This window comes from Protomyctophum bolini, assembly GCF_963924005.1.
Source record: "Protomyctophum bolini genome assembly, chromosome: 10".
Lineage (NCBI taxonomy): Eukaryota > Metazoa > Chordata > Actinopteri > Myctophiformes > Myctophidae > Protomyctophum > Protomyctophum bolini.
The window spans coordinates 22,426,890-22,447,082 of NC_137871.1; the positions used below are offsets into that span (position 1 = coordinate 22,426,890).

A 20,193-nucleotide genomic window follows, 5' to 3' on the forward strand; every position below is an offset into this window, starting at 1 on the left:
AGAAAGGGTGCTTTTCTTTCATCAAATGTAATTAAAGTTAATAGAAAGCTCAACAGAAGCAACGTCTCTACTGTTTGAATTAAGTCACCATTTTAAAAACAAACAAACAAAATAGAAATAACACAAAAAAGAAAAAAATATAGACCCGACCAGAGTGTGTGTGTGTGTGTGTGTGTGTGTGTGTGTGTGTGTGTGTGTGTGTGTGTGTGTGTGTGTGTGCACCTCACAAGGATGTGGTTTTCCTCTCGTATCAACTTCAAGCCGGAAACTCATGTGACATCATCACTAACCCGCACCCGTTATTTTTTTCTCTCTCACTCTCACAAGGTGCTCTCAGTGCTCTGTGTCTCCGGGCAGTTTCCCAATGTGTTGCAGGTACTGCAGATTTTTACCATGTTCCCCAGGGTCATCTTGAAAGGAACAATGATAAAGAAATCACAGCAGAAGAGAAGGACATCGCCATGCAACTATAAGGAGAGATTTTTTGTCTTGGACACCCAAGATCTAAAGTATTCAGAACGCCGCCCTGGGGTGAGTCTATAGGTATAGACCAGTGGTTTATTGATACTAGACCTAGGCTGTACATGCCCGTCGGTCACCGGCCTACTTTAGAATGATGCAACTTGGGAACCTACTAATACCCGTTTTAACTGTCTGTCTGTGTCCCACATGGAGATCTCTGTATCTGCCTGTGTGCCAAGGACTCCCAAAAAAGAGGATTTATTTTACATTCTGCCAAAAAATAGCACAATTCACAAGGCAGTGCATGAGATTGTAGATTGACAATTTTCAAATATCCAAAGTATAAAATAGTAATAAAGTGGTAACTCATTTTGATGTGGGATTCACACAGACCTCACGGCATGGCTACAATAGTGGTAGGACAAATCAATTCAATAATTCATAGTTGAGCCTTGAATTGAGAGGGAAAGGGTTATAATATGCTCACATTAAAGAGTTGTACAGATAATATAAGGAAAACATTTGGAAATGTGCAACATATATATTTTGTTTTTTATTTCCCCTCTCCTAGAAAAAACCCACACTTAAAGGTTGTATTGCATTGTCCAGAATTAAATGTGTGGAAATTGTGTGTAGTGATGTTCCCATACCATGCAGCTACAAGTACCCTTTCCAGGTGAGATAACATATTCACAATTTATGCACAAATGAATAATTACACAACTCTAAAAATCAAGAATGAATTAATACTCAGAATCTAATACTAATCTGACTAATGACTTTCAGTCTTTGACGCAGGCTATGATGACTAGCTTCTGTAATACGTTCACACGGTCAGATGCAAAGCGACACACGCCGACACAGTGTACTGTATTTGTAGCTGCTGTTACAACTTACAAATGCCGGATGTATCTTTGCATCTTCCCGTCGCTGGCTTCCATTGACAATGAATGGTAGACTGTAGCTTTGCATCTACCCGTGTGAACGCAGCATACACATTTTTCTTTGTATTGGGAAACACTATAACACAGAATATAAAAGTATAATTTCGCAAAATGTCTCCACAGGTCTTTCATGACAACCATTACCTGTATATTTTTGCACCAGACAATGACTGCCGTCAGAGATGGGTCAAAGCTCTCAAAGAGGGTATAAAGTACTTGTTGCTTTATAAAAGTACAAAAGTAGTTGCGTATATGTGTTTCATAATTCATGTATCCATACAACAATGTTCATTTCCATCCCTACTCTACACAGAGACAAAGTTTAACAACCTTGTTGTAAAATACCACGCAAACTTCTGGATGGATGGCAGGTGGAAGTGCTGTCACCAAACAGAGAAGTTGGCTTCAGGCTGTAATGAATATGACCCTATGGGATATGGTTTGTATCTTTCATTGAAATAGTACAATATAAAAATGTCTTCCGACTGTCAAATTCAATAGGAAAGGAAAACATTGGCCTCTGATAGCATAGCGGAAAAATGCGTACCCCATACATTCAGTAGTGTGCCAAAACATTCCTATGTTCCAATAGTAAAGTATGAAATCAATGCCATACATCATGCGCGATAGTTCTTTAATTTGATTTTACCCTCCTCCCCATCACTCTACAGCCTCTAAAGGACCTCTCCCCCAGATACCAGAACCACAGGTAAATACTTTGATTGAAATGTGATGTGTTGAAATGTTAGACACTGACTGCAGTCTTCTGTACGTACGTATTTACTATTTACATTCCTTATAGGTAGATCTACTACTCAATCAACCAGACAGTCAAACGATGTATTTATAAAATTCACGTTTAGAAATATCATGCATGCACTGAAAGTGTTAGCAGCCTATTTAGTGTGTGTGTGTGTGTGTGTGTGTGTGTGTGTGTGTGTGTGTGTGTGTGTGTGTGTGTGTGTGTGTGAACTCATATATGTCCAGAACCATTCATCTGATCGACTCACAGTTGGCGATAGTGGTGGAAAAAGTACTTGTTTTACTTATGTAAAAGTATCAATACTGGAATGTAGACCTACTCTGTTAGTAAAAGTAAAAGTCAGGTATCAAAATTATTGGTATCAAAATGTACTTTACTAAAAGTAAAATTGCTCATTGTGCAGAATGTCCCATTTAAAGTTTTCAAACGTATAAAAAGAATCATGTGAAAATAGCAGATCTATTAGATCGGCTATTTTCAAATAGGCGAAATGTATAGTGCTGAAATGGTTATGTATGTTTTCTAATAATAATGAAAAGTAAGTAAGTTTTCAAATAAATGTTAAAAGTACTATATTTGCCTTTGAGATGCAGCAGAGTAGAAGTAAAAGCACCAAAAAAATGGAAATAGAAATAGAATGGGAAAAAGTAAAGTAAAAGTACCTCAAAAAGTCAAAATTGGGCTTAAGTACAGTACTTAAGTAAAAGTACTTAAAGTTACTTTCCACCACTGGTGTGAAGTCAATGGTATGAGCAGTTCTCCAGAAGCGTCTCCAGGTATAGACTGAATGTGTTAAAAGGACATAAACGTTTACTAAAAGATAAATGAATCCTGTGTCTACTAGGAGGTGGATATACACGATCCAGGACAGAGGGTGGTGGTGGCTCTGCGTGACTACACGCCTACTGGAGCTAATAATGACCTGCCACTTCACAAGGACCAGGAGTACATTCTGACAGACACATCCAATGCTGAATGGTGGACCGTACAGGACAACATGGGGTATATCACAATCATACTGTATCTGCATAGTAGCTACTTCAGCTCTGCTTTTATTGTCAATTTTAATTCTTTCCTAATACTGTATATACGTAGGAACGTAGCACAACATTTAACACAAAATATGTTATTTTCAGCAAGTGACACACGAGGAAGATATAGACATAATAACATTACTTTTACATTTGTTGAATTGCTGTATGTTTGAGCCCTGTATGTTCATTTATTCAGTTGGTAGTTCCTACTTCCTAAATAATCAAGTGTTTCTGAGATCTGCGTTGTCAGTATCAGCACCTTAGACTCATCAACAGATGTTTGTTGTGAATGCTTTCTCCTGTCTCTCATCAGGTATGTCGGCTTTGTACCCAGCACATATGTGGCTGAAAAATCTGACACCAACTTTGACAGATTTGAGTGAGTCATTTATTTCATGTTGAGAGAAAATATCTGCAAAAGCAGAAGGCCTGCACACACACACACACACACACACACACACACACACACACACACACACACACACACACACACACACACACACACACACACACAGTTTAGATGAAAGTCTTTTGGTGCAGGGCAGGACTCAAAATAATAATGAAATAGAAATAAAGAAGTAGTCAGCACATGTGTCACAACGCTGAGGAAGGCCTATCAGGTAGAAACGTGTCCCTTGCTTGTCCATGAGAGGTAAATAAACCATGTGAAAAGGACATTGTGTGCTAGCTACTTCTTTGTTTGTATTTAATTTATGTTCCCTTGTATGCCTACTGGTAGAGCTCCAAGGTGAATCGACTCCAAATGTATCTCGTCTGTTGAGTTGTACTCTATTTTACTGTAGTTATTTTTGCCTTTCCACAGATGGTACAACAAAGACATATGCAGAGGTGAAGCAGAAGAACTGTTGATGAGAGAGGTAAGATAATTCCATGTCAGGAGTTTTGTGTCCACCTTACAATAGGAATAACAACACATTAATAACAGCAACAGAAACGTAAAGTTCTGATTGATTGTAAGCGTTGCTGAGCCATGAGGCCCATATGGCAGTAGCCTATCTCCTGTTTCTGTAGGGTGAGGCAGCTTGATGTGCAAGTACACCCCCTGGACATGATGCTAGTATGTGGCAGGGACTTAACATCAGTCCATTCCTTGATGCTGAGTGCCACGCAGAGAGACGGGTCCCATTTTTATAGTCTTTGGTATGATCCGGAAGGAAAATTCTTGTCTATGAGATTTTCTCTTGGCAATAACTAAAAGTATTTTTTTCCGGTGGAAAAACAATCCCTTTCTGGCCAAAAAGTGCATTTTATACGTGTGGTGGGGGGTTCAAAGTGCATCCACTAAGGAAAGTAGGCTACAGAGGAGAGGCTACTATGCATTTAATGCGAGGGCATGAAGCAAAGAGTGGCAGAGCCTTAATGCAACAGCAGCAAAGGGCATTAGGGCTATGGACCAGAGCAACATTGCAAGATGAATGCAGATATGCATACATGAGCATTTGTGGGAAAGAACAGATGTCTATCTCAAAGCCACAGTTTGTGCTACAATTCAGGATTTCCTGTCATAAATGTGTCATGCTGCATGCAAAAGGTAAAACCCTAAGCCTAACCTGCAGTAACCCCTTTCCAGTTTGCTGCAGGTGCAGAATCAAGACACCAGTTTTGGGAGAAGATTTTATAAGAGTCAAAGTAGCAATACCAAAATAATAATAATTAAAAAACAAAGATACAGTATACTTTTAAAAGGCCTATATTCAAAATTACTAGTTACTTTGCAGACTTAAATTAACCACTTAAGCCATATTTTATGCTTTGGCTTTTCAAAAAATAGTAATGCTTGTAGATCTGCTATTTTCAAATAACCAATGTATAAAACAGGGCTTGGTTCAAACAGGAAAGTAACTAGTGAATAAAGTTGTCAGATAATTGTAGCAGAATAAAAAAGTACAATATTCGCCTCTGAGATGAAGAAGAACCATGTAAATCAAAACATGTAAATATCCAAGTAAAGTAAAACAATACCGGCTCAAAATTATACTTAAAGTACAGTATTTGTGTAATCATGTACTTAGTAACTCAGTTACTTTCCAGATCTGACAGTGCTGCTAGATCCACAGTGCTGCTAGAAGGTGCAGTGATGAAATGTCATTAAATCATATGCAACATTTAGATTAACAGTAATCTTGGTGATTGTTTTCAATGACTCCATACTGTGTTCCTATAGGCAAAGGAGGGTGCATTCATGGTACGTGATTCCAGGCAAGCAGGAGTCTACACCGTGTCTGTTTTCACCAAGGCACCGGGGTAATTCTGCTACCATCTTGTATTGATTGATTGATTGTTTATTATTGGACAGAATGTAAACAGTCAAACACTTAGTCCAAAAGGGATAGCACCAAAGAAAAGTCCTTGCGGTCTTGTTTCCATTTGGGCCCTATGCCGATTACACTAAACTACATCAGGCACAGAGTTCCCAGCTATTGCGTGAAGTGATATTTGCTGTAAGAGTGGTTTAGGGCTAAGAGAATACCGGAAGTGACACATCTTCTTGGTTTGGGTAGATCTGTCACTTAATTCCTCTCAGTGCCAGTTCCAGTTAGCATTTCAAAAATAGCCTATCTACATCATGTGTTGATGTGACACATTGTGATTGTAGATCTTCTAGTTTTTGTTTGTGTGACACACTGTTGGACAATGAAGTATAAAATAGACCTTAAGACTAATTCATTTAGTGTCAGTTGTGGGGTTCAGCTGCTAGGACAGAAGAAAGCTACAGCAGGAGAAATAGAGTTTGTATGACAAACTGTTTAACTGAACAGATAGTGAAAGCGGAGGAGGTACTTAAAAAACAGAGTGCCCTTCAACCCCACAAGGCGACTGGCCATGACAATATTCCCTCCAAATTCCTCAGAGACTCTGCCATCTCTATAGCTCCAATCATCACCCACATAATAAACCTCTCCATCAAACAGGGACATGTCCCCCAAGATTTCAAACTGGACAAAGTAATCTCCCTGCACAAGAAAGGGAGCAAATTAGACCCCGGCAATTACCGCCCAGGGACGGATTAACCCCCATGAGGGCCGGTACATTTTCTGGGGCATAGAATTGGAATGGAATTTTCATGTTTTTATCATTTTTCTAACCTAAATTTAACAAAATCAATGGCCAATGAAGGTCTCCAGGAGCCCTTTTCAGGGCCTCAAACCCAGTACAGAGCGGTCCAATTTCCCCTAAGGGCCCCTGAGAGCCAAGGGCCCCTGGAACACGGCCCCACTGGCCCCATTTGGCCCTGCTACCGCCCTATTTCTATTCTTAGCTCCTCTTAGCATCTCGAAAGTGATGGAAAAAATTGTCTATGTTGTAGATGTCTAGGTTGAAACATATCTTGCGACAAATTGTGACTTGTATGAATTTCAATCCGGCTTCAGAACATCCCACTCCACTGACACATGCCTCCTCTATTTGAGTGGCCACATCAAACACAAGGTGGACTGGATGCTAGCAAATACTGCGGCATGGTTACCTCCAAAAGGCTTTTGACACCGTGAACCACTCTGGTTAACAAGCTAAAAGCAATTGGTTTTGATAGCACATCAGTGAGATGGATGCGATCCTACCTGGAGGGGAGAGAACAGATGGTGGAGGTGAACGGCACAAACAAGGGACTAAATTATTTTCGCTCCTATGCCACCAAAATGTGGAACGCCCTACCAACAGTCATGACAGACATGCAAATCCCTTGACTCCTTCAAAACCGCTCTCAAAGGGCACCTATGGCCGGCTGCAATTCGAAACTGGCCCCGTAAAATCTGAATTCCCACCCACCCCCTTTTCCCCTCATGATGAATTCCTGTTCTGTTCTTTGGTATATTTGGTACAGTATATCTTAGTGTATATTTGTACGTCTCTAAATGTTTTGATGAATTGAACAAGGTGGACCCAGTGTAATGCTTTATTGGGTCGTGAAGGTCGTCCACTCACAGAGTTTTTGTATTGAGTTGTGCTTGAAATGTATACTGTAATTCTACAAACTGTTAATAAATACTTCAATCAATCAATCAATCAATCCAAATGCCGCACTAATGGAAGCATCTGTTGTCCAACTTCAGGTCTAACGGAGAGAAGAATCCAAGAGTGAAGCATTATCAAATAAGGGAGACAAAGACAGAGGACTCTAAGTTTTACTTGGCGGAGAAGTACCTGTTTCCTACCATTCCTGAGCTCATCCGTTACCATCAACATAATGCTGCAGGTAACTGAGCTGACCGACCTAATGAAACGTAACACCATTATGCATCATCAACACACAACCAGAGCTTAGACATTCTATTCATTCATCCATATCCCCCCAAGCACGATGAAAAACCTTCAGTATTTTGTGAAATATCACAAGCTAAAACGCGATTCATACTAAAATAGCCGATCTACAAAAGCTCACAACGTGTTACATCTGTGACATGTACAGTATACATATACAATAATGTAGATCTACTATTTTGTACGACAGATCATAAATTGGAATAAGAATATAAGAACAATAATAATGCTGGGTCAGAGTATAATGAAGAATGCTCAATCGAATGCTCATCAAAATATAAGATTCTTAACCCATTCAGAACGGGTACCCCTTTTGGGGTTATAGTATAGCAGCATAACATTTTTGTAATTTGTGAATATTTTTCCATTTTTTTTATCTGCCTCAATCCTCCTAAATGGGTGCACCGTACTGTTAGCAACAGGTCAGACTCATTTTTAAATCGTTGTTAATGACCTTGAGGCAGGGCTACTCAAAAACATAATTTCGGCCGGGGCCAGTGGCGTAGCGGTCCGGACACCTATAGCGTGTCACAGGTTTGAATTCCCCCAGCGTCGGCGAAGACCTTTGCTGCAGGAGACCACCTCCAAATCACTGCATAATATGTGCTATTTATATTTTATTTAACATATTCTGCTATAAAGTTTGGTTAGAATAATGTTTCAATCATTAGAATTAGTTTAATTGAGATTGTAACTTTAAATCGTTGTGTGCTTTGTCATGTGTCCGTGCATTCACACCTTTAGGTCTGATCACACGTTTGCGTCATCCCATCTCCCAAGACAGAGGTTGGCTGAGAGGTAACAAGAAATGATCACATAGTGATATTTGTCAGGTGAAAGAAGCGCTGTCTCCGTTTTGTGACTGTGATCATGTATCTCTGATGCTTTGCTCTGCACTGTCTGTCTGCAGCCTGTGTGGCTGTCAGGGATATTTGCCTCTCCCCTTCTCATTGCCCAGAGGCCGCTTTGCCGTCCCATTGGCTAGAAGCAGCCAATCACGATCTTGTCGACTAGGTGGCGATCTTGTCGTCTACATTTCATGAGCATTCACTAGTCATGTTTCACCTGACAAAAAGAGATCTTAAGAAATAGGGAAAAACAGCAGATAGCAGGTTACAACGCACTTCCAGATCAGATATCTTAATGGGAGTCATGGGGCCTGCACAGGAAACATGTGTTTGTGATGTAACCACACATCACAAACTTGTCACTGCCAACAGTGAAACAACCATTATAACCTTGGCAGGACATTGCATGATAACGTTTCCTAGAAATAACTTGTCCACCCATTTCACAATGTGGTCATGCTGTTGTGGTCATTTGGCCTTGAATTGGTGGGGTGGGGGCATCATTTCAAAAGATTTTGCTTATTTGATGCCGATAGTAATATGAAGATGAATGAATACAGGCCTTACGGTCCTACAGGCCGTTTTTACTTGTAACAGAGTACTTTTACTTTAAGTGAAAAAACCTGAGTGCTTCTGCTCAGGTATCATGTCAGACAGGTGGGAGGTGAGCCCCACGGAGCTGACCTTGGGGCAGGAGGTGGGCAGTGGGCAGTTCGGCCTGGTGTTGGAGGGGAGATGGCGCGACAGGAAGGTGGCCGTGAAGATGGTGAAAGCGGGAGCCATGTCAGAGGAGGAGTTCATAGAGGAGGCACGGGTCATGATGTAAGTTTTGACTGTAAAGGAGGTCCAGTTCATATTTTGCTCCTCAAAGTGAAAGCCCATGCCTCTGCTTATCGTGTGTGTGTGTGTGTGTGTGTGTGTCGCACTGTAATTTACCTGCGTACCAAGTGTACCAAAATGTCTTTGAGGGGGCGTCAACATATGTGTCACGTGGTAGCAGCCGCCATACTTTGGCTTGTCTGGTTTGTTTACATTGAGCGACTATTCGGTGTGCAGCGTGTGCTTGTATACGTTCTTTTTTTAAACTGACCTCACAATGGTGCAGTAAATAAGCGCCACAGCAGGTCACGTATGTTCTCCTGAGTTTCCTGAGCTAGCTTACAGCTACTTTTTGTTTGTGACCCTCACTGCCAAGCTTTGGGCTTAAAAAAATCATTTGATTTTGAATCTTCCTGTTTGTGGCTCTGTGTGTGTGTGTGTGTGTGTGTGTGTGTGTGTGTGTGTGTGTGTGTGTGTGTGTGTGTGTGTGTGTGTGTGTGTGTGTGTGTGTGTGTGTGTGTGTGTGTGTGTGTGTGTGTGTGTGTGTGTGTGTGTGTGGACAGGAGCTTGTCCCACTGTAAACTGGTGCAGCTGTATGGCGTGTGCACACAACACTGCCCCATGTGTCTGCTCTTTGAGTTCATGGACAACGGCTGCCTGTCGGACTTCCTCCGTGACAAGAGGGGCCGCTTGTCTCAAGTCTCCATGTTGGGGATGTGTCTGGACGTCAGTGAAGGGATGGCATACCTGGAGAGAAACCGATTCATCCACAGAGACCTGGTATCAGTGTTCATTTTGATAAGCAAATTTGGATTTTTTTTGTTGTTGTCTTTTGAATAAAAAACTTGACCTGTACGCAGGCCTGGTCCTTCCTACAGGCTGCAGCCGCTTCGGGGGGGGGGGGGGGGGGGATGGAAGCCATCGTTCTCACGATTATAAAAATCTAATATGCCGGTATATATTTTGAATCTGGTGGACGGGTTTCGGAACTGCCCACAGCCCTCCTATGAGACACAGACTGAGTAGGAAATAATTTGTGCTATTTTATCATGATCATTACTGAGGACCAATTATATGAAGATAGGTTGAAATGTGGTGAAGTGGTCCTTTAAGTGATATTTTGATTAATCCGAAATATTTTAAAATCACAGTTTATTTAGTTGACTGAACTGTATTTTATATTTTATTTCTGCCGGAGTGCGACACCTGCCGCAACAGAGCATAAAATTACTTGTCTTTAATAGTTCTACTGGCTCTCTTCTCGAGTAGTACTGTACTGTACTGTTTTTTTTTTGTATTTAGTCTTAGTTTTAGTCTTTTATTGAGTTCTTATTTAGACGATTTTGTCATACTTTTGGTCGACGAAATGAACACTGCCTGGATGAAAAAATAAAGAAACAATAATTAAAAAAATATCTGTTCTTACATTACAGTTCTGTACTGTTGTTTTATGTCAACATTAGTTATACTGTGTTTCCCTTCCTTCCTTAGGCGGCGAGGAACTGTCTGGTTTCCAAGAACAATGAGGTCAAGGTGTGTGATTTCGGCATGACACGGTAGGGTATAGACAGCTGTCAAATGTGTTTTGGTGTATGATCCCTCGTGTTTTACACACTATCGTGTGTAAATTATTGTTTTAAATCAGTGCATTTGTCATGTTCTTATTGCATACGCTCATATTGTATGACTCGTCGGACTCGTCAATAGTGTGTCGTGTATGTTTGCTCAGATTCGTTCTCGATGACCAGTACACCAGCTCCCACGGCTCCAAATTCCCCGTCAAGTGGTCATCTCCCGAGGTCATCAAGTACTCCAGATTCAGCAGCAAGTCTGATGTCTGGTCATTTGGTATGTTAATAACTGTCAATCAATCAATTGATTATCACTTGCTCTGATGTTTTCTTTTAGCAGTGGTGGAATGTAACTAAGTACATTTACTTAAGTATTGTACTTAAGTAAAGTTTTTAGGTATTTTATTTGTACTTTACTTGAGTATTTCCAATTTGCAGTACAAATATTGTACTTTTACTCAACTACATTTATTTGAAAACATTAGTGCTTAAATGCTTAAAACACCAAAGGGGTTCTTGTCCAGAGTGGGATAAGTACATTTTGATACCAATACTTTTACTCAAGTAGATTTTGAATTCCAGACTTTTACTTGTGACGGAGGAGTTCTACATTGCGGTATTGATATACCGCAATATATTGATATATATTGATATACTTTTACTCAAGGAAAACATTTGAGTACCTTTTTCCGCCACTGCAGGTGTGTTCATGTGGGAGGTGTACAGCGAGGGACACCTGCCCTACGAGCACCGTTCCAACGGCCAGGTGGTGGAGTCACTGAACGCAGGCCTGAGGTTGCTGAAGCCTCGCTCCACACCAGAGCCTGTCCACCTGCTCATGGAGAGGTGCTGGAAGGAGGTGAGAGACTAGACTAACGGACGGACAGACAGACAAACAGACAGTAAGACCAGTAATCGACCAGTAATTGACAGACAGACAGACCAGTAATAGACACATGCATACACATGCCATACGAATAAGTTATTAATTCAAATCAAATACCTGAGTGTACAGGGTTTGATGAGGTCAGAGCAACATATGGAATGTCAGAACAGGTCAGCTCCATATATGGAGATCGAAGGGTGGTAGCGGGGAGTCGGGACTTTCTCTTGAGTGTACAGGGAAGGGTTTGATGAGGGACCAGGTAGAGGGCCCAGCCTTCATTTTCGGGCATGTTGAGAACACTAGTTTTTGCAGGCTGCCAGCGTGGCTGCACTAATAACTTTGGGGCAGGCCCGTCTAGACTCTAGAATTTGAATGGACAGGTATCAGTTAAAAGGGAGACATCGAAGAGGAAGGATGGATGGGGAAGGATCAACATATGGAATGTCAGGTTCTGACATGTGACTAAAACTAAATGAAGTTTCATTCCAAAGGCTATGAATAAATTAAAGTCAACATGTCCTGTCAAAATCAACACAGTGGTGACTTGCTTGTCTTCACTCTCAGAAACCAGAAGACCGCCCGTCGTTTGCCGTCCTTCTGCATGAACTGGCCTCCCTCTCAGACCTGTAAATGTGAGAGTTTACACCAAATGTCATATACTATGGATGCACCTACTGTATGTTGGTGTGTTGGTTATCTGTACAAGTTGTAGATTCTGAAGATTTTATTTCTCGTGTTGAAGATGTATTTATTTCCCTGCCACTTTGTTTGTTTTAAATATCTGTATCGGCCAATAATTTTCATATCAGTGCCTGCCTATCATTATATAAGAAAACATATACTATATAGTTTATCTATGTTATTTATTGATTTATGTTCTGTTCGTTGACATTTTTATTGAAAAAGGTATGTATTGTAGAACTACACTTCATTTCATAAAGCAACAATTGAATTGTATTGTTAATTTCTACAACCCGTTTTTATTATAACCCCTTTTTTCTGTTTACAGCTCTCTGTGGTAGCTTTAGGTTTTGTCCTTTAGAGGGCACCATTTTCAATGCTAAGTCTCAACTAAATATGCATTATTGAATTATATACGTTGACCCATTGTTAATTATATCATTTATTTTTGGGACATTTGGTGATCTCCAGTAATAGTGATAGAAAAAGTCTGGGAGATTGTGAACTTGTTTTTGCCTATTTCTGAAGATTTTTTGCATTTCATTAAAGTTTATTTAAAGGTAGGGTAAGTGATTTCATTTGATAAATGTGTTTGAAATAGCTCTAATACTCATTGTTTTAGACTCTATAGAACAAACACGTGTTTGTTTATTGACAGCGGGGTCTCCATGTCTCTCCAACTCTTTATTAAGCAGAAAGTGCATTTTCAGGTGGGTATGATTTCATTCAATCATTTATTGATTATAATTTTGATTAGAGAACTCAGACAGGATGGGCAGAAAGTGGAATTGTAAGTGATGGCACAAATAAATGAGCTGACAAACTTGGAACTGGAACACTAAAACAATTAAGCTGATAAATGGGATCTACAAGCTGTGAGCTTGCAGATCTGCCATTTTCAATGATTTTGCACGCCATCATTGTACAGCGAAGTATAATAAAGGGTGAAGTGGTTAATGAGACTAATCGATTTTGTCAACTATAAAACAAAATATTAGTATGTACGCTGTAGGTTATATTTTTGTGCTGATATAAAGAAATTATATATAGACTAATCATTTCATTAGTCTATATGTGAGCAAGATTAATTTGGTTATTTCTTCTAAATATTGGTTTTGTTGTTTGGTTAATTACCCAGGCATAGATAATTGCTCAACCTCTTATTATTAGTGAAGATATTTTCAAGGGTGCAGTACTTAGTTTTTGGTTTAGACTAGTCATTGGTTAGACCAGTCATTAGTCCTACAACTACAACCTATCTCAAACCCTCACCCTAAACCTAACCTCCCATGGGGCAGCACACCTAAATCTAACCTTAACCCATGTCTAACCAATGACTAGTCTAAACTAAGTATGCAGCCCATTTTGAATGATAGCTTTGTTTCAGTGCCAGGAAAGGCTTCGTACCTGTTACCAATCCGGGTCGGTCCGGCCAGCAATCAGTGTAAACGTGACACACACAATTTATTTCCCTCTGGTGATGCTGAAAAACTCCTCTGAAGTCCTCCTGTGAAGATCTTATTGGATCTTCATCAGGACATGCAATAAAACTTCCTGAGGAGCTTTTTCAGCGTCACATCACCACTGTTCTTTTTAATATTTCTGTATTCTGTTTGTCTTGTCTTGTACTTTGGCCACAGATGTGCAGGCACGGTGCACACCTAAACCTAACCCCCAACCCTATCCCGAGTCGGACCAATGCTCCTTCGAACCAATGGTATGTCGGATGCTCCCCTCTCTCCCCTGCTTCCCCTGTCCATTTTCACTGTAACTATCAATAAAGGCACAAAAGCCAAAAACAAATCTTTAAAAAAAGGGAAAAAAGAAAGCAAAATTAATCAAAGTAGCCTACCGTCTAGCGTCTACTTGTTTGGTAGTCAGTGGTGTAAAATAACTAAGTACATTTACTCAAGTACTGTAGGCCAATTTGTACAATTTGGAGGTATAAATTGTACTTTACTTGAGTATTTCCAATACTTTTACTTCTACTTCACTACATCTCAGAGCCATTTTTTTTTAAACTTTTACTCCATTACAATTCTTTGAAAACTTTTGAATTTTTATTAGAAAATATACATTAACCACTTCAACCCTATACATTTTGGGCATTTGAAAATAGCCGATCTACAAGATCACAATGTGTCGCGACGTGATGCATTAATTGTGAGCTTGTAGATCGGCTATTTTCAAATGATTTTGTACATTTTGAACTTCTGAAATGGGACATTCTGCAACATGAGTACTTTTACTTTTAGTAGTACATTTTGATGCTGATACTTTTGTTCTTTTTATTGAGTCAATTTTATTATGGGACTTATACTTGTAACAGAGTACATCTACATTACAGTATTTATACTTTCACTAGTAAAACAAGTACTACTTTAACAAGTAAAACATTTGAGTATACTTTTGCCTACAGTAGGCTGCCAGCTGTACTCGTGTACTTTGTAGCCTACTAAAGTAGCCTAAATATTTTAACACAGTACTTTTGTACCAGCTATGAGTATTTCTGTGGTAGGGCTACTGATATTTTGTTTAATTAAGCATATAGAAACAATAACAATAAAACTCTGATTACTACTACTACATCCATCGGCACCATCAGCACCGGTTCCACTCTATGGTGACTGTCCCTTTAAGAAAATGCACTTGCAGCCATTTTCTGCTCTTTGTGTGTGTGAGTGTGAGTGTGCGTGTGTGCGCGCGCGTGTGTGTGTGTGTGTGTGTGTGTGTGGGGTGGTGGTGGAATAGCGGATACTAGGCACTGCTGCCGCTGGTCGAAACGATCGAGAGCATCTATCTATCTATCTATCTGGGGTTGGAAAAAGGCGAGAAACCCCCCAGGAATAAGCAGTGGATCATCGTCGCAGACTAGCGACATTGTCCGCCCCGTATTTTGACGGACGGACATGCAATTAATTTACAGGTAGGTGGAAAAAAACGCAGCCGAATGGACGAGTTGCACGGTTTAAAAAAATGTACTAACGGAGATGTGCGTCTCAGTCTGTGTGTGTGTGTAGCGATGATGATGATGATGGGGGTGGTGGTGGTGGTGGTGATGATGATGGTGGTTGGTTGACGATATGTTTGGAGACCCCGTGTCGGTGAATTCTGGCGTTTTCTCTTTTGCACAGTGCAGTGTACCTCTCCGGTTCTTTGTAAAACGACAGACAGAATAATGTGCCTATCTTTCTGTATACGAATCACGCATATGATCTCGCGCGGAGCGTTTATTCCAAGGCCCTTATAAATAGCGATACGAGTATTAAAGATGATTCAATATAATAATATAACAAGCGCTTTAATTATTTTGTTAACGTAAATTCAGAACGTGTGCCTTTTGTTTTTATGACCCGTTAGATATAGACTGATATATATCAATCCGAATCGCATTTCGCCGCGTCTATATTCACATTTCTAACGTAGGCTATGAATGGAATCCCGTTAGTTTAGCCCATTTGACCATCATTTCATTGTAGCTGTAGCCTACTCGGAAGGGGAGATGGGTGGGGTGAGGACTAGAGACGAGAGTAGCAAGTGGCTGCTTGCTTTCATGTGAGAAGACACGTATGGAGAATTATGATTCATTCGCTGCACAGAGACAATGATATTGTCGATATCCCCTTTTTTCATACAAAACCTGGGCAGGGGGTGGTGGGGGGGATGCTGGCCAACATGGCCACGCAATGTGCAATTTTAGCTGGCTCAAAAACCTCGTCCGCCTTTTCAACAATTTGTTTTTATTGGCCATAATTATAGTGAAAACCTTGTCGGCACCTTATCGAATAGCCTGTACGTAGGCTGTATAGGGAAGTGCTAAAGGCTTTTATTGCAGAATAAATGATCATTGCACACATGTAGCGTATACACAGCCGGTTTCTGAGGTGGCCACAACACAACAAACGGCAGCAGGTTCGCCTACTTCCGTTTCAGTCACTGTAGTGTGTCTATGCTCTATGGTAGCTAGCCATCTCTGAAATGTGACCACATTAACGTCAGTCGTTTTGTGTCGCCACGGACGCGGTATACAATATAGTCACAGAATCAACGGCGAAATCGAGACTACAGTACACTACAGTGGTTCCCAAAGTGGGGTCCGGGGACCCCAAGGGGTCCTTGCTCCTTGAGGCTATTCCAGGGGGCCCCCAGCTAAATTATATAATTTGGAACCAAATGGTGTACAAATGGAACCAAATGGACACGTTCCATTTGTACACTCTCAGAGTTGAATTAACATTGATTTTACAATATAAATTGGGGTCTCAGTGATAGAAATGCCATTAATTGCATGGGGTCTGTGTAGACTAATGCATGTCAAATTGGGGGTCCTTAGAATTAAACTGGTTGAGAATCTGCTAGAGCCGTAAAAATCTTCTCTAGGGGTCCCTGGCACATCTTTTCAAATGGGGGTCCACGGCATAGACTGTAATAATATGGACAAAGCGTTCCCCAGGTCTAACATGAACGTAAAATGAAGCCTGTCGGTCCTTGTATTGTAAATCGCCATCTTTCTAGATCCGTTTGGGCCCAGCTGGCCCATTGGCTGGCCCAGTAATGGGCTGATGGTCGTGGAAAAAGTGACCCATGAAGTACATTTGCTTAAGTACTGCAGTATACTTACTGTACTGTATACTTCTACACTACATCTCAGAGCCAAATTTTTTACTTTTACTCCTCTGCATTTATTTTAAAACTTTAGTTACTTTGGAGATTATAATTTTGATTAGAAATCACATATTCACTAACCACGTCAGCCCTATAGGCTACGGCCATTTGAAAATACCAGATCTACAAGCCTGCAATGTGTCGCAATGTATATCGGCTATTTTCAAAAGATTTTGTACACATTTTGAACTTGTGAAATGGGAATATGAGTACTTTTACTACTTTAAGTAGCTTATTTTGATGCTGATACATTTTACTTGAGTATACACTTTGTATGCGGGACTTGGTCAGTGGTGTGCACAGATAAACACGAGCCCTTTGGCCCTCTGGACAGACAATATGCCCTTTTGAAAGTTTGTTTTTTGTACAGTTTGGTAATTTTGATTTTTGTTTTGTACACTGTACAGTATATGGTGACATCGACCAATTCACTGCTAATATATTATTTATGGCCCAAAATCTATAAATCTCACACACTATGCAGCCAGCGGTTCCACGCGCCGCACAAGGTGCACTTTTTTCACTTGAGCACCTGCCCCTCAAAATACCTGTGCACGCCACTGGACTTGGTACATCTCCATTGCAGTATTTATACTTTATACTTTACTTATAGTAAAACAATTGAGTACTTTTTTCCACCACTGTGTAATGGTCATAACCATAAAAGGGTCTATTTGGTATTTGTAGGCTGTCTGAAAATGGATACATCAACAACACTGAGGATTGTGCTGTGTCCACTAGTAGCCTGCAGTGACAGGGGAGCTTGTACAATGTAGTACAGTGGTTCCCAAACCTTTTCATGTCAAGGACCCCCACATTGACACTAATTAGCCCACGGACCCCCATTTGAAGAGATAATGCCAGGGATCCCCATAAGAGAAGATGTTTACGGCTCTAGCAATGATTCTCAACCCATTTCATTTCAAGGACCCCCAGTTTGATGTGAATTAGTCTACGGATCCCCATTTAATGGCATTTCTGTCACTTGGACCCCAAGTTTATATTGTAAAATCAATGTTAATTTAACTCTGAGAGTGTACAAATGGAGCCATTTGTAGAGTTACAGACCCATCAGGGTATCATTTAGCTGGGGACCCCCCGGACCCCACTGTGGGAACCACTGGTATAGTAATTTAAACTCACACAGTTTGGGTCCTGTGATCCAAACGAGCTCCACGTTTTATACCCTGCTTCAATTCCTCCCTCATGAATATTCATCTGCCATTCATTGTCGCTGGCGTAGAAAGCGGGCTATGACATCATGCATGGGGGATCATGGGACAACAGTAGTTTTTGTGAGGCCCTCATGTTGTCACCCATGGACTAAATGACAGTCACCCCCTCCGGCACAAATTCCTCCGCTGGTGTTGCTTCCGCGACACAATGTGGCGTACTGTTGGATACGACATTTGATCCGCTTGTGAGCCATATTTAATGATCGTGTTTGTGTTTGTGTTTGTGTGTGTGTGTGTGTGTGTGTGTGTGTGTGTGTGTGTGTGTGTGTGTGTGTGTGTGTGTAAGTCATATTTTTTTCGTATCGTGTACGGTCATCATGTATGTGGGATTGTGGGTGTGTTGTTATGCATCAGGAAGGATGTCTTTCTCTCTCGACCAATCGGAGCAGCTCAGTGTGAGGATGATGCCACACATTATGCCTGGGGGGGACATCCCATTGAGTGACCCTGACTTGACACACTTTTCTCTGTCTGTCTCTCACTTTAGCTCTGTCTCTCACTTTCTCGTACCCATCTTCTCTCTCTCTCTCTCTCTCTCTCTCTCTCTCTCTAAAGATACATGAACAATCCACAAAAGTGTGGGTAACGTTTAACTGTCCTGCACAGATATGCCATGCCAACATAATAATTGTGTTTTATTCGGTTAGTATTATAATGTGGTTCGTCTCGGAGAAGTGCACAACAACATCAACAGTTCTTCATCAAACTCATTTTATTTTCCTATGTCCCGTAGTTCTACACTTCGACGTGTTTTTCTTTGCAGTCTTTATTCTCTCACATTTAGCCTCTTGCACAATGCCGAGATCTTGCCATTTTTCTGTCCATTGCATGCTGTGTTTTAATGTTCTCTATAGGCTATAAGGCAGAGATTCCCAACCACTGATATCAGTGCTGGTACGTGGGCCACTGGTATGCGAGAAGGGAATCCCAAGTTTTATGAACTGTCAGCTGGTCCGTGGTAATAGAAAGGTTGGGAACCCCTGGGCTAGAGGGTACTTGAAGCTGTGCAATTATCAGGCTGGTTTGAATGGTTGCAGAAAGCACGGCCTATACTAGAGCATAATGGTTCTCCCAAATGTTTGTGTTAAATGAATACATGGAGCCAGCGTATAACCCCATCCCTACAGTCCTGACAGAAGCATTCTGTGGCCTGCCTTTAGGTTTGGGCTGGACGATTCGCACAATATCATTGACTAAATACCTCAACATTGTTATTGTGACAATAATAATAATAATATCTAGTGTTGTGATGATGTGATCTTTTCTATCCATCTATGGGAAACTATTTTCACCACTTGCCATTATCACGATATCACAAAATCCCAGACAAGATATGCCACAGCCCACAGGGTTTCTGTTGTGAGTTGTAGTTGATCTAGCAGAGCTGATAGCTACAGCTACAGCTAGGAATTCAGAGGGGAATGAATGGGTCAGTCGCTGTGTGCACGCACGCACACACACACACACACACACACACACACACACACACACACACACACACACACACACACACACACACACACACACACACACACACACACACACACACACACACACACACACACACACACACACACACTTTCTTACTGTCGAACAGTGTGTAGCACAGTGTGGGAAAGTTTATTCAGTCAATCCAGACTTGAGTCGTGTCTGTATTCCCAAGCACGGATGGGGGTTCAATAGCCGTGAGCATGGCGGTTATCCATTTGACAAAGACTCTTCTGATAATGTCTCTAACAGCTAAACAAGCCTTCCCTTCTGTTATCGTACAGATGGCTCTACTATAGTACATTATGATGTTTACACATCAACACACAACATGTGTACGTTCAGCGCTCAATTGGAACATTTGTACTCTGATAGACCCTGATAATTCAGACCAAGTCCTTTGAGTTAGACAAACTAAAGGTGGGATCATACATGGTATTGAGGGGGGAAAATATAAAAGCCTATTATTGTGGCAATTTTGCTAAATATATAATTGCAATATTTACTTTGATAAAT

General features: G+C 40.9%; 2 protein-coding genes across 3 annotated transcripts in view; both read left to right on the top strand.

Moving 5' to 3' along the window:
• The first annotated feature begins 368 nt into the window (after nucleotides 1–368).
• On the top strand, nucleotides 369–12,740 carry itk (IL2 inducible T cell kinase). Its single transcript, XM_080774668.1, has 17 exons — nucleotides 369–531; nucleotides 1,034–1,138; nucleotides 1,530–1,611; nucleotides 1,720–1,845; nucleotides 2,078–2,115; nucleotides 3,014–3,171; nucleotides 3,517–3,582; nucleotides 4,027–4,081; nucleotides 5,389–5,468; nucleotides 7,277–7,419; nucleotides 8,229–8,282; nucleotides 8,974–9,154; nucleotides 9,715–9,931; nucleotides 10,643–10,707; nucleotides 10,881–10,999; nucleotides 11,424–11,581; nucleotides 12,173–12,740. Exons 1-17 carry the CDS (start codon nucleotides 394–396, stop codon nucleotides 12,236–12,238), a joined length of 1,851 nt encoding a protein of 616 aa, XP_080630794.1. The 5' UTR covers nucleotides 369–393; the 3' UTR covers nucleotides 12,239–12,740.
• A 2,332-nt stretch (nucleotides 12,741–15,072) lies between these two features.
• Nucleotides 15,073–20,193, top strand: part of cyfip2 (cytoplasmic FMR1 interacting protein 2) — a 48,098-nt gene continuing 42,977 nt past the window's right edge. For both annotated transcript variants that reach the window (XM_080773188.1, XM_080773189.1), the window contains exon 1: nucleotides 15,073–15,215. The gene's annotated coding sequence lies outside the window, so the exon portion shown is untranslated. The remainder of the gene's footprint in view (nucleotides 15,216–20,193) is intronic.